Genomic DNA, 14,121 nt, shown 5'->3' with positions numbered 1-14,121 from the left:
TTAGTCCCTGACATTTTAGGAAGTACACAAAACACAATGGGTGAGTGAATGAATGAATGGCCTCCCAAACTGGACCTACCCTCTACTTTAAATGTATGTTAATTGAATGTATCACTCTCCCCCACATGCAAATATCCCTTAATTAAGTTAATCTACTGTAGAAGGTATGATTAACATTTGTAAGGCAAAGCCAAACATAAATTATTCTTATCCTTTTTTAGATGATCACTAGCCTAAGCATCTTTATAGGTAATCAATCAGTAATGGCACACCAAAGGGAACTATTTTGTCATATGAAATTACAAATGTGTATATATGTATTTATTTATATAAATATATATTTTTATACATGTGCATAGAAATGTAATCTTAGGAATAAGTAGCATAGTTGGTAATGGAATAGAAAAAATTCTTGTAGCGCCTGGGTGGCTCAGTCAGTTAAGCATCTGACTCGACCTCAGCTCAGGTCTCGATCACACAGTTATGTGTTTGAGTCTCTCATTGGGCTCCACGCTGGGTGTGGAGCCTACTTAAAAAAAAAAAAAAAAAAAACTTAGGTGCATTGACATGAATTATAAATCAGTCTACCTGGATAGGTAAACTCGACGTTTGATCATTACCTAGTGAAATGATTTAAATGACCTGACAGTCCATATGTAACATATCTAATATGTGTTCAATTTAGTGAGTACTGATTATCTTCTGTTTGCAAAGTAGCTGTGTTATGAGTCTAAACTTTAGTGTCCTACAGTTTTTGTATAAAAATGGCCAATAACAATGAACAACCTAAATGCTGAAAAATTCTGTGTTCTAAAACACACTTGACCTCAAGGACTTCAGTAAAATCCTTGTGAATCTGTCTGGCGTATGTAATCTAGACCAATCAGCATTCTCTCTCCAGCCTCTGTCAGCAATGCATCACCACATACAATCCCCCTCAAGTCTTATCCTGTTCCGTTTCCACAGGCCCTCTTTTTCTCTAAGTCAACAGCTTTGCTACACTGGACAAACTAATCCACGCTAATATATTCATTGGGTATTATTCATTGTCAACTCTCTCCTGGTAAGTGCAGAATGTAATAGTTGATTAATAGAGAAAAAAATTGTCTTAAACTTAAGGAGTAGTGAGGTTTAAGGTAGGGTGTTTAAGCTAGACAAAACATAAATATGACATTGACCAATGGAAACTATTTTGAAAAAGGAATTTTAAAGTACACCAAAATTTAAATTCCCCGTCTTTTGCCCTACTTACGGCTAGGTTTGATGGTAATGAGTGTTCAGAGGAGTTGTGACACTTTACATAGTTTTATTCCTAGCTAAATCCTTATTTTCTATGAAGTTTCATACACATTTCCTATTTCAGTTCTTGCTTCCTCTAATTCCTGATGCTTTCCTTATGGTGAAACTTTCTCAGCTTTTACACTTGGACTCTTCACTATACCCAAAGCTTTCAACTGACCTCCTGATATTGGCTACGGCTGTTATTTTTTATACCATATTTTATATTTTCCCCTACCAGTGACAGCCCTCGGGTTCTTACCCGTCAGCCGCTGACAATTTTCCATTCCCACCCACTTCCATTAGTGACAGCCAATTCCTCATTTAGAGAATTAAGAATTCTGCAATCAGAATGTGCTTTCTACTTTCACCTTAGAAGAAAAGGGAAAGGGGCCAGGAAACTGCTCTAATGATGTGAATATTCTAGCATGGTTTGGCACTCTGCTGCTTGTCTCTCTTTAAAAACGTCTCATCCCATAAATAATTTATCACAGAACCTTTGGACATCAATTACTGAGACTCAGCATTTTTTCAGGACAGGATTACAATATGCAGTGTGACTGCCCAAGTTTGACTTCTGAGGGATGTCCTTGAATAATCTGAACTGAATTTGAAATTTCATCATACTCACTCCCCCCCCCGCCCCATTTCACGGAGTAGAGCAATGATACAAGGAGTGCGGGGCTTCCAACTTCAGTCATCTGTTAGCTTTGCACCCTTGACTACAGGAGCCATTCAGTAGCCCTCAACTTCAGCTTCCTCACTGCTAAACTAACCGAGCAGTCCTGGCACAGGATAAGGACTTGGCCCACGCTACTTGAAACGTGGCAAAATAAGTGTTTTTTAAAAATATTTTATTTATTTATTTGAGAGAGAGAGACCGAGATAGTGAGAGAGGGCACGAGCAGGGAGGAGAGGGAGGAGCAGGCAGAGGGAGAAGCAGGGAGCTCGATGCAGGGCTCCGTCCCAGGAGCCTGGGATCATGACCTGAGCCGAAGGCAGACGCTTAACCGACTGAGCCACCCAAGCGTCCCTAAAATAAGTGTTTAAATTTCCAAACCAGGTACTTTAAACTTCAGAATTATGATAAACTTCAAATGTTATTTTCAGGTGCTCTTTAAGAGGAGAATTGTTGCTGTGAGCATTACCAAGTTGGTTCCTACTCATGATTCCGTGGCCTAACAAGCTAGAGCCACGAGCTTCCTTGTTACATTAAAGGACTTTGTTCAGTTCCCATAAGGATCTGCCTGTCCACAAGGACCTGCCCATTGTATGAAATAGAGTTTAGGGTGCAAGAGATGTTCTCCAGGCTTCCTGCTGAAAATGGTTTTAGTACACACATCATGAATAAGTCATGCTTCCCTATGAGAACTACCTAATCCTCAGAGATCATTTCATAGATTTTCATTTTATTTTTTCATAATATTAAAAACATGTATTGAGGGCTTCTTATATGCAAGAGTCGGCACTGAAAATAGAAAATCAGTTCTTTGCTCTGGGGGGATTTTCTAGGCAGAAGAGAACTACAGAAAACTAACCATAATTTTAAAAGGATAATGGAATTATCAATGAAGGGAGTGTGAAGGAAGTACAAAGCAGGAGTACCTGCTCTTTCTGGAGGTGCTCGGAGCAACTGATGAACGCATTACCAAGAGAATTGTAAATGTGGAAACGGCTTCTCAGGCTAAGGCAGAGCCAATCCTTAGCACTGATTTATGCTCCCAATAGAAGTGGTTAAGCAGCTGGAAAGAGCTGGAAATGGGATGGTAATAAAAATATTAATTATCCTCTGGATGCCAGACAAACAAATAAGCAGGTTTGTCTCTTTCCCTAGTAAGTTGTACTCTAATTAGTGTCTGTGATCATTAATAAATTAAATGATGCTCAAGTCCCAGGAGGTAATTGACTATCACAAGTCTTTCATTTAAAACTAGGTAAAATAATATAACAAGGTATGTCAACTAACTGAAATTAAAATAAAAACTTAAAATTAAAAAAAATATAAAATAAACTAAAACTAGGCCAATGGACACATACTCTTATTTCTCAGGATTAAGATATTAAGCATTGTTTACTTCAGCAATGTGGATTTAAAATTTAAGCATAAAGATCAATTCCAAATTTGTTGTCTTTTCTGCTGTTGATATTAAAATCAAAACAAATACTGTCAGTACAGATTGCTGATATTAATTATAAATGCCAAAAGGAATTCAAAATAGATTTATTGCAGTAATACATTTAGATAAAATTTTCTTATCAGTATAAAATTATAAGTATAAAAATAATAATCCATGGAAATCCAAGAGCCTTGTGGGTCTGTTTTCCTTCTTTCTTTTACAAACTTTGGTAGTTTATATTTATGGCTTAGTTTCATGGTCAAAAAGACCTATTTTGCTATTATTAAACACCAAGATGTTTGGTAACACATTCAAATAAATGATACAAATATCTTAATATGGTGCTTTGTGCCAACATATTTAAAATATTCCTTTTCTATGTATTAATATATGTGTGTCCCCCCAAAATGCATCTGTAAACACAACAGAAACACTGTGATCATTCGTTCACATCTAAAAGTTTTTCCTTTGCCACTAGGTGGCACCTATATATTAATAGTTGAAGAAAACATGTTCTGAAAGAAGGCAAAACTAAGCATAAATAAAAGAAAGTTAGTTTAACTTTGTTTTGTATTTAAATATTAGTCCTGCTATATACTTCAAGGCGATGGGTTTATTGCAGGATATAGTGTGGAATTCACCAATTTTTTTTTTAAGAAAAGGAAAACATGCTTTATTTTTATTTATTTATTTATTTTTTAAAGATTTATTTTTACTTATTTTAGAGAGAGAGCATGAGCAGGGGCAGGGGGCATGAGACAGAGAGAGCATGAGAGGGAGAGAGAATTTCAAGCAGACTCCCCAGTGAGTGGAGCCTGATGTGGGGCTTGATCTCATGACCCTGAGATCATGACCTGAGCCGAAATCAAGAGTTGGTTGCCAAACCAACTGAGCCACCCAGGTGCCCCTGATATTTTTTTATTTTTAAAGAATAAATAAAAGATGAACAATGACTTTGGAAAATCCACTGGGGGTGAGAGAATGTAGATCCACTTAGTCTTGACCTCAGTTTGTCATTTTATATTACCTCTCAGGGAATGTTACAATTGAAAGAAAGTTACAACAAAAAAATATGATTATATATAGCAGCATTATAATTTCACTTTTGGTAGTGCTATTAATGGTAAATATCATATGAAGTCTAATAGTGATTTTTGTGAGAACTGGTAAATTAAATTAACACCAGTAAAAAACCTTGAATTACTAGAACTAAAGTGACATGCTGAAAAATCTAAATCCATTCAGAGAGAATACCCACATATTTCATGATAACAGAAGTATCAACCATTATAAAAAGTTCAAATGCCACATGAAAACAACAGAAGATGCTAATATTAATAGTATGAGGCAGAATCTTCAATAATGTTATAGTATTATGAATGATACCCAGGGATTTTACACCCCTACAAAATTACCTACCATTCTTGTGAATATTTTTCTAACATAAAATTTTGATTGTGGTTTAATTATAGATGAGAAGCGACACAACATCTAAAACTATAAATTATCCCAATCAGGTGTTTTGTTTCCCACCAAATATGTGTATATTGACACACACATATATATATATATAAAATTATTAATTAACAGTTCCTAAGATTGTCATCATATGACTTACATAAACTATTAAACCACTACTAAGAATGATAATTGAGACAGGAATATTAGTATCTCCGTAGGTGCCATTATTACCAACCCCACACTGAAGAGACTATAATCTTTTCTCCTCTCCTTGGAACTCAGGTCAAGCTTATTAAAGGAAATTTTGTTCTGCACAGGCTGTCTTAAATAAGACAACAGGGAGAGATGTTCCAATAATACAGTGGGCCCATAACTTTAAACTCAGAACAGAGGACTTGGGTCCTGAAACAATTACTTCTTTGAATTTCAGGTCCTACATCTGTATTAGGAAAATAAAGCATTAGTTCCCAGTGTGGCTATATGTCTAAATGTGATAATGCGTGTTAAGAATCTTGCATATGCTTACACGGTTTTTGAAATATTAAGATCTCTGTTCTGAATAGCTGATGTGTTCCACGTAGGTGGCTTATAGCAGCTATTTAATATTTATTGGAATTTTCACTGTCTTTAGACTTAGCATAAGATAGAAACTTCTTTAAGCATCACATCAAAACACATGTTGAAAAGACACATTGCCTGTATGAAAAAGAATGAGCCTGACTTGAGTGGATAATTCTTAGCACTAGCTATTAAGGAATTAATGTCAGCCATAAGAAGGAAAGAAACATCACTGTCCTGGCGTTGGGGGGAGATGATAAAGAACAGAAAGTTCTAGCTGTAGAGATTTAACTGATTTTCATAGCCCTGCACAATGGTAAGTGCAGCTCAAAGTAATGTATCTGATGAGTTATCCATGGGGAAATGAGACAGATCAATGAATCATTTCATTAATTATCGTGTGAGGTTTTACATTTATAGTTGCTCTGATTACTTAACAAGTGACTTTTAGACACCACATAATATGTCAATGGTCTCATCTGTGCATTTACTGAATGCTTATCTGATAACTAGTAGGTATTGAATATCACTATTCTGAGTGTTTGGTAAGTATTGACCCATTTAGTCTTCAAAATCTCATTTAATCTCATGAGGTAGCTACTATAGAGGAAGAAAATGAGAAGGCAGAATTTCAGTAACATGCCTAAAGTCACACAAGTAGTAAATAATAGAAGTTTCGGAGCCACGGACTGTGATCTTGAACATTAACTTCCCATGACGGCCCTGTGATGGCACAAACCCCTCAACCACAGAACTTCTAGGTCTCTCATGTGCATGCATATCACTTAAAGGTCTTGCTACGAAGCAGATTCCAACTCACGAGGTGTGGGTTAGAGGCTAGGCATCGATAGTTCTAACAAGATCTCAAGTGGTACCAATACTGTGTGGTCCATGGACTACACTTTCAATATCAAGGCACCAGACAGACCACTACATTTGCACACTATTTTACCAGGAGCCCAAACAATGTCTAGGGCAAGGTGGTTCATGCTTAATTTAGTGCTAACAACTAAAATATCTAGATATCTTAGTCCAACAGAATTGCCATGAGATGACACTTCCTGGGCCTCGTTAATGAACCTAAAGTAATCTAATGTTCAGAAACTGACATGATTTTGATTATAAGGTGTAGTTTAGCATATAATGATTAACAATGATGTACAATCTATACTGCACTTATTTTTTAAAATATTTTATTTATTTTTTTGTGTGTGTGAGAGAGAAGAGCACAAGCAGGGAGAGCGGCAGGCAGAGGGAGAGGGAGAAGCAGGCTCCGCGCTGAGCAGGGAGCCTGATGTGGGACTCGATTCCAGGACCCTGGGATCATGACCTGAGCCGAAGGCAGATGCTTAACCAACTGAATCACCCAGGCATCCCTATACTGCACTTTTTAAATACTGGGTTATCTGATCTTCGCAGTAGGTCTGAGCGGCAATGGAGTATGACAAATATATTTGAGGAAACAGATCCAAGGTGAGTGACGACTGCCATGAGTGTCTTTTGCAGCCGTGACCACACACAGATGCCCAAATTTTTCTCTTCCATCAGCTGACCTTGATGTCTGGCTATGTTCCATTAACTGATTAAAAGTAAATAGATGCAAAACGATAGTACTGAAACAGGCAATATGCAGCCACATTCTGATTTTGCTTTAAAAACACAGATAACCAAGGCCGAAGGAATTTGGAAGCATTAAGAGTAATTTTCTATGGTGATTACATTAATATAAACCTATCTAAATACAAACAATAAAGCTGCATATATAATTTTATTATGCTGCTAAAATCAAAATTGAAGATGTTTTCTTAGTCCTATTTACTTCCAGGCCCCGATATCACGTATGAGAAGATACTGGTATCATTTTCTTCCCAGACTCTCTAGGTTTGGTGTGGCCGGCAGGAAACTGGTTATGTCACCTCTTGTGTTTATTTTAATGGAACTAAATATGTTGGAATTACTTTTTTCATAAGCAGATGCTAAAAGTTTTATGAAACTATACTCAGAATTCAGAGTTGATCTCTAAATGTCAAATGGATTTACTATCCTTAGAAGACTAATATTTTCACAGAAAAAAAAAAGTCCCTTTGAGTTACTGTGGAGACAAAGTAATGAAGATAAATCAAGAAATGCTGTCAGTCACTAGGAAAGGAAAATTACCAAAGTCTCTATATTTAAAAACACTTGAGAATAGACAGCAAAGATTCTTATCAAGCCTGGGCCTTCTAAACATATTTGTGATTTATAATGTTGTTTTTCCCCTCATTGACAAAGGAAAGAATACCTCCATTCTTGACAGAAATGGCTACGTGGCACCTCTTTATCACTATGTTCACTCGTCAAGCTTGAACTGACTTTAAGAATAATGAGCATACTTTGGAAAATTGTGTTTTCTTCAAGTGTACACTTAACTCTAAAACTAAAGATTGGGTTTATTCTGAGTTCATACCGATACTACTGAATTATCAAGTTGTCCTGAACACGCTGTGCAGAGGTTCTCCATGGGAGTGCTCCAAGCATGCTAAGCAACAATCCCTATGACCCTGTCATTGATGATAGTGGGTGGGGTGGGGAGGTGTCTGGAAAGTGTTAATGATGGGTGTACTCGGATGACCATCCTCCCCCACCCCCAGCATTATTTATTTCATATTAAAGGGACCATCACAATATCTGGCTAATAAAACAAAGAGTTCAGATAGAGAATCATCTGTGACTAATCATTTCCTTCCTTAATTTTTGCTGGTGTCTTTCAGAAGATGTGAGTTGCACAGAAATGAACAGATAATAGAGCTTTTGCCTACCTCTGTCACTTTCATTGGCTGCTCTTTTGGGACACTTGTATTTCTGTCCTCAGTTCCTCAAAGGCACAAAGCTCCTCCCAGCTCCTGGCCTTTAGACTCACGCATGGTTCCCTCTGCCCACAGTTAATATCCCCAGCTTTTCTCTTGGGTTTCCTTGTGATTTATACTTATGATCATAGCGATGCATTTCCTTAGCATTGCTTGCAGTGACTGATTCGTCTACGTCCTCATTTAACGTGTCTTTTCTACTAAACTAAGAAGCAATCTGAGAGTAGGGATTTTGTTTTTGCACCATTGTATCCTTATCACGATTCACATTGTTTGGCGCCTAGTAGTGCAGTAACTATTTGTTGGGAAGTAGAGGAAATTCCTGAGGCACTGCTCATGCTTACGTCCTTTACAAGGGCTAGTGAAGAATGCCTTGTGCCTATGGAGGTAATTAATGTGTTAAAATTTTTTTAAGGCAAAAGTAGAATCTTTTGTAATAATAAACTGAGAATTGTCCAGATGTGATTATGAAGAAATGAAATCCTAAATGAAATCCTAAATCCTTAATGAGAACATACTTACGATTTAGTGAATATTTGAATGTCTTGGATAAAGTATTTATGAGCTATGATTTGCAAGGATTCATGGACCAGTCTCAGGGGAAGGACTCTTGGCTTCCCCCTACATATACTTTAGAATAGTAAGAGTACTATGGGTAGCTAGTTTTAAACCACTTTTGTAGGTCACTCAGAAATTGCATCTTGTAGAAAGTCATGATCTTTTAGAGTATTATTAAATGTTTGGTTATCCACTGCTGTAGTTTGGAGTGTTCAGCATCGTTTTAAAATTCCTACAGTGTGTTAGCTGTTACCTCTGTTCATCCTGTTGACCACAGAAGTATTGCTGAATAGATTTCTAATATTTCAATAATAAGAAGTGAAAAACAGAGTACTTTCATTTAACCCTTTAATTTTTATTTATTTATTTTTTTGTTTTCCAAGAGCTTAAGCTTATCACCCCTAAAGCTGTAGTACACTGGGATATAGGAGTAAAAAGCAACATCCAGGTAAGATATCACCATACAGTCTTCTCTTCACCAAATAAATACTAAATTGCGGTTCAAACTATACTTAGAAGTACAGTTTGTCAAAAAATGTAATTTTTGAGAAAGCAGGTTCAAATTTTTCATCTAGGGATAGCCTGGAAATATGCTATGGATGGAACCTTTTACTAAGTTATGAGAATTAAGTGCCCAGGAGGAAATGTATTATTACTTCCTAAAAATGTCTGAATGAAAGCTGTTGCTTTGAATAATGTATTCTCCGTAGGTAATTGTTTAGACATTAGAAACTAGCTCCCACAGGCTTGCACTTACGCATCTTTGTTTTACTCTCCTTTCTAAGGAAGACAAACCGGGAAAGAAATAAGGTATTCCACCCCCCAAAGGCCAACAATCCTTAAAAAAAAAAAAAAAATCCATTTTGCAAAAACTATTTTTATGGTTCCTGTGAACTTAGGACAAGGAATAAATCCAGGAACATGGCTTCAAAACATGGCTTCAAAATCTAAGCTATGTTCCATTGTTTGCAGTTACCTTGGATTTTAACTAGATGTACAAGTTGACTTCTGACCATGGGGCATCCTCTCATGCATGGATTTATGGGTTGTTGAGGCCATGGCAGATAACCAGTTCCACAGAAGCAACTTCATGTTCTTCTGAGGAAGATCCATAGCACTGTGGAACAAGGAATATAAATGAGCGACGCCACAGGAGACTGCGAATGGGGTTATCAAAATACGACCCTCAAAAATGAACTCTGAAGGTGGAGAATCCACAAGGAAAAATATTTTTCAGTGGTGTCACTACTTTGTTAAGAGCACTGATACGCATTCCATAGCCATGGCATGTGCTGCTTAAGCATGTAACAGCCAAAATATCTGTGGATTCCAAGCTCATTAAGTAGATGGATGAATAAATTTGTTACCAAAAAAAAATTAATAAATTCAGCATTGCCAGAATTAAAAAAAGAAAAAGAAATCTCAAGTGTCTAGAGGGGAAAACGCCAAATGAAACTATTCAAACTGCAGTGATAAAATATTTGGCCTTTAATCATTTCCAATTAAATTATATTTGAAAGCTCCCCTTCCCCCACCCGTAGTCATGAAGAAACACACCAGTTTTTAAACATTTTATAATGGCCCAAGAAGGGGTTTACATAGGTATGTTTATTAATGGAACTCACTTTTTAATTAGGTTTTTTTTTTTTTTTAATAAGTTGCTAATCCATTTTAGCCTCAAATCAGTTCCATCCCATTCTCCATCCCTCTGCTGAGGTCTAACAGTTCAGGTCCTCCACCCTGAGGAGAGCTTCCTGTGGCACTTCGGGAATGATCGGTTCGGGGCTTCCGTAAGTGCAGTTTATAAAGTTCTCTCTCTCTTCCTCAGCCCCCACTAGGAATGATAAAGGCATTTCCAGAGGTAAACGATCCTCTTCCTCGCTCTGCTCCTCTTCCTCCGCCCCCTCCTCTTCCTCTTCTGTGTCCTCCTCTTCCTCTTCCTCTTCGTCCTCCTCCCCCTCCTCCACACAGTCAGCCTCTTCGACCTCCTCTTCATCTCCGGCCTCCTCCTCCTCCTCGCTCTCCTCCTCCTCCTCGCTCTCCTCCTCCTCCTCCTCCTCGCTCTCCTCCTCCTCCTCCCCGTCGCACTCCCCGTCGCACTCCTCGTCACCCTCCTCCTCCTCACACTCCTCCGCCTCCTTTTTCTCCTCGTCGTCGTCCTCCTCCTCCCCGAGCTGTGCGGCGGGAGACTGGTTTTCCTTGTCGGGGTCGGGACTGAAGACCCGAGAGGGAAGCCGCACGAAGCTGTACGAAGTTGCCTGCAGCTCCGCGTCTTCCGCGCCGCCGCTGGGGGGCGCGTCGTTCCCGGAGGAGCCCTCGGGGGAGGCCGCGCCGCGCGCCTGGGCCTGCTGCGCCCGCAGCGCCTCCTGCTGGCGCTCCAGCTTCTCTTGCTGCCGCATGTCCTCGTAGATCTGGTTCATGATGAACTGGGTGGTGTTCCGCGGCGCCCGCATGCCGGGGGCCCGCCACCCGTACAGGTTGACTGGCCGTAGCAGCGTGCTCAGATCCACGGGCGGGCTCCTCGGGAAGGAGCGGCGAGGGTGGCGGCGCAGGCCGCGGCCCCTGCGGCCCCAGCGCTTCTTCCTGCCGGGGGGTCTCGCCCAGCCGGGGTTCCAGGGCCCGCGCCAGCAGGGGCAGCAGCAGAGGCAGAGCGGGTGCAGACCAAACACCCGGATCACTTGCACTCGGCCAGGAGGCTTCCAGAATCCCGCTGGAGGTGGGCGCCAGGGCCCTCCCCAGCGCCCCCAGTTAGAGTACACGGCCCAATAGGGCCGTCGGGGAGGTTGGAACCAAGGGCCCGGACCGTGCTGTTGCTTCGGCTGTTTCCTGGGGGGCTCGTACTCAGACTTCGGACCATAGCGGTGGCGCCGCTTGTATATCGGAGCGCCCCTGCGCCTTCGGTGGCAGGTAGACCAGGTACGTAACGGGGCAGAGGACGCCCAGCCGCCGCCCAGGTTGAGAGGGTCCTCCCTTTTGTCGAGGGTCTGGGTCATCGTTCAGGGAGCTCCCGGAGGTGTAAATGGAAGCGTCCTAGAAGCTGTCGTCGGCTGGCCAGACCCGAAGCTCTGCAGAGCCTCGTCAGTCGGCGCAGCCCCACGTGCCTGCCACCGGGATGGCCTTTCTCTCCAGGAGGAGCCCTCTTCTCCGCTTGCTCGATCGCTCTTCCTTCGTAATCTCTTGTCCTTCGCACCCAAGCTGTCTTGCCCAGGTGGGTTGGGCGGGACTGGGGCTGGGTAAGGATGGTGAGGGAGGAAGGTGTTGGTGGGCGACGCACGGTGAGACCCGCTCCCGGGTCCCACACACACCCGCCTCGGCCGAGGCGCGGGCTGGGAACCGGGGAGGCAGGGGTTGCGCGTTACCTTGCTGCTCCCTCCCAACCCAGGCGCTTCACCGTCGCCGTCCTGGCGGGACTGAGGTGGCGCGGGCAGCGGCAGCCTTTAAATAGCGGCCGGAGCCCCCCGCGTGCCCACCGCGTCCTTGGTTGCCCAGGGCGATAGCCAATTGGGGTCGAGGTCTTTCTCCCTGTGCGAGGAGGGGGGTTCCGGGTGGAAGGAGGTGTCCCGTGAATGTTCGCAGGGGGCTTGTGACGCAGTTCTTGAAAGAGGGAGAGTGGGCCCCAGGCTGGGGTTGTGCTTCCCAACTCAGACGACGTTTGGGGCAGTTAATTTGAAACCTTTATACCACCTGGAGGTGCGGGGATAAAGATGATGGACCTTTAGCTGAACCCCTTGGAAGGGGGGGAGAACTTGTATGTTGGAAAACGTAAATCCTACACCTTTGGAGGTCGAGAGGACAGAGGAAAAGGCCGTAGAGTCAGACAGAAAACCGGGCCCCGCTCCTTACCTTATGGCCTGTGCACACTCTTCAAACTCCTGGGGGTTGTAGTGCATCATCCATGAAACACGACCACGAACATTCATCGCATGTGCTTGCAGCAAGCATGGGCTCATGGCACGTACCTCTGTGAGGTAGGCTTTGTTATGAAGCCTCACAGATCAGGAATTGAGAGGTTAATACACCCAAGGTCGTGGGGACAAGGAACTTTGGGGCTAGTATTTAAACCTAAGCCTCTTTGGCCCCCCGAACCAAATTCTTAACCACGTGGCTGCACTATACTGCCCATCTAGCTTAAGTAGGACTCTTGTAACGAGTACACGAAATCCTTTGGGAAAACACTTTGCTAACTGTAACACAGCATGCAAATGTCCGCTGATTAAATAAATAGTACCAGGATGTATACAGTGGGTTTATTCTTGAGAATACAAATATGCCAATTATGTCTTTTGGTAGGTTCCTTTGTCTATCAGACAACACATACACTGGGAGTCTTTGTAACATGGTTAAGAATATGGGCTTTGATTTAAATTAGCATGAACCTACTCTGAGTGATACTATAATGGTGGATATATGTCATTATGCATTCATCCAAATCCATAAAATGTACAATATCAAGCCTGAACCCTAATGTGATCTGTAGACTTTGATGATGATGTGTCAGTGCAGGTTCATCTGTTGAAAGGAAAGTACCATTCTGGGGCGGGGGCGATGTTGGTAATGGGGGAAGCTCTGCATGAGTGGGGAGAAGGCCTACATGGAAAATCTCTCTATATGGGAAACCTACTCCATTTTAGTGTGAACCTAAAACAGCTCACAAAAAATTGAAATCTGTTAATGAAAATGTGCTTCAACTTGAATTCAGCAATGAACCTCTGTAAACCTCAGGTTCCTAACCCACATCAAGAGTATAGGTATAATGCCTATTCCATAGGGTTACGTTAAAGGTTAAGTAAGCAGCTAGCGCAGGTACGCCACCACGAGTGCACAGTAGCTGTGAGCTATCATCACTGTCATACTTAAATACTGCAGGACTTTAAAAGAACTTGGTACAGGGCGCCTGGGTGGCTCAGTTGTTAAGCGTCTGCCTTCGGCTTAGGTCATGATCCCAGACTCCTGGGATCGAGTCCCACATCGGGCTCCCTCCTCGGGGGGAAGCCTGCTTCTCCCTCTACCACTCCGCCTGCTTATGTTCCTGCTCTCGCTATCTCTGTCTCTGTCAAATAAATAAATAAAATCTTTAAAAAAATTAAAAAAATAGTATTAAAAAAAAGAAGTTGGTACAGTGTATGTAAAGATAACCAACCCTGTGCGTGATGCCAAAATCAGTATCCCTGCCCTTGTGCCCTTTTCTTTTCCACTTTATTAGAAACATCAAGGATGAGCTACCAGGCTCGATCCTAGAGAAAACCATCCCAGAGTATGTCCTTTTATTGCTTTCCTGTGGTGAGTGGAATTGTGGAAAATGG

At 41.5% G+C, this 14,121-nt stretch overlaps 1 protein-coding gene and 1 long non-coding RNA gene across 2 annotated transcripts in view; both read right to left on the bottom strand.

Moving 5' to 3' along the window:
* LOC141374090 (uncharacterized) overlaps positions 1-12,278 on the bottom strand; it is a 42,598-nt gene extending 30,320 nt beyond the window's left edge. Inside the window, exons 1-2 of the long non-coding RNA XR_012380658.1 lie at positions 12,178-12,278; positions 9,795-9,935 (exon numbers count right to left, since the gene is read on the bottom strand). This is a non-coding gene — a long non-coding RNA (uncharacterized lncRNA). The remainder of the gene's footprint in view (positions 1-9,794; positions 9,936-12,177) is intronic.
* CCER1 (coiled-coil glutamate rich protein 1) lies at positions 10,284-12,252 on the bottom strand. Its single transcript, XM_025882536.2, has one exon. The coding sequence runs from the start codon at positions 11,809-11,811 to the stop codon at positions 10,537-10,539; it is 1,275 nt and encodes a 424-aa protein (XP_025738321.1). The 5' UTR covers positions 11,812-12,252; the 3' UTR covers positions 10,284-10,536.
* Positions 12,279-14,121: the final 1,843 nt, after the last annotated feature.

The sequence above is a fragment of the Callorhinus ursinus genome, unplaced genomic scaffold (assembly GCF_003265705.2).
Source record: "Callorhinus ursinus isolate GAN/ISIS: 27379988/994484 unplaced genomic scaffold, GSC_fseal_2.0 scaffold14, whole genome shotgun sequence".
NCBI classification, from domain to species: Eukaryota; Metazoa; Chordata; class Mammalia; order Carnivora; family Otariidae; genus Callorhinus; species Callorhinus ursinus.
The sequence above is the reverse complement of the archived record's forward strand: the minus strand, read 5'-3'. Positions and strand labels throughout refer to the sequence as shown.

Bases quoted from the DNA above. Each gene is read 5' to 3' on its own strand.
- CCER1 (XM_025882536.2), bottom strand. From the start codon at position 11,811: ATGACCCAGACCCTCGACAAAAGGGAGGACCCTCTCAACCTGGGCGGC.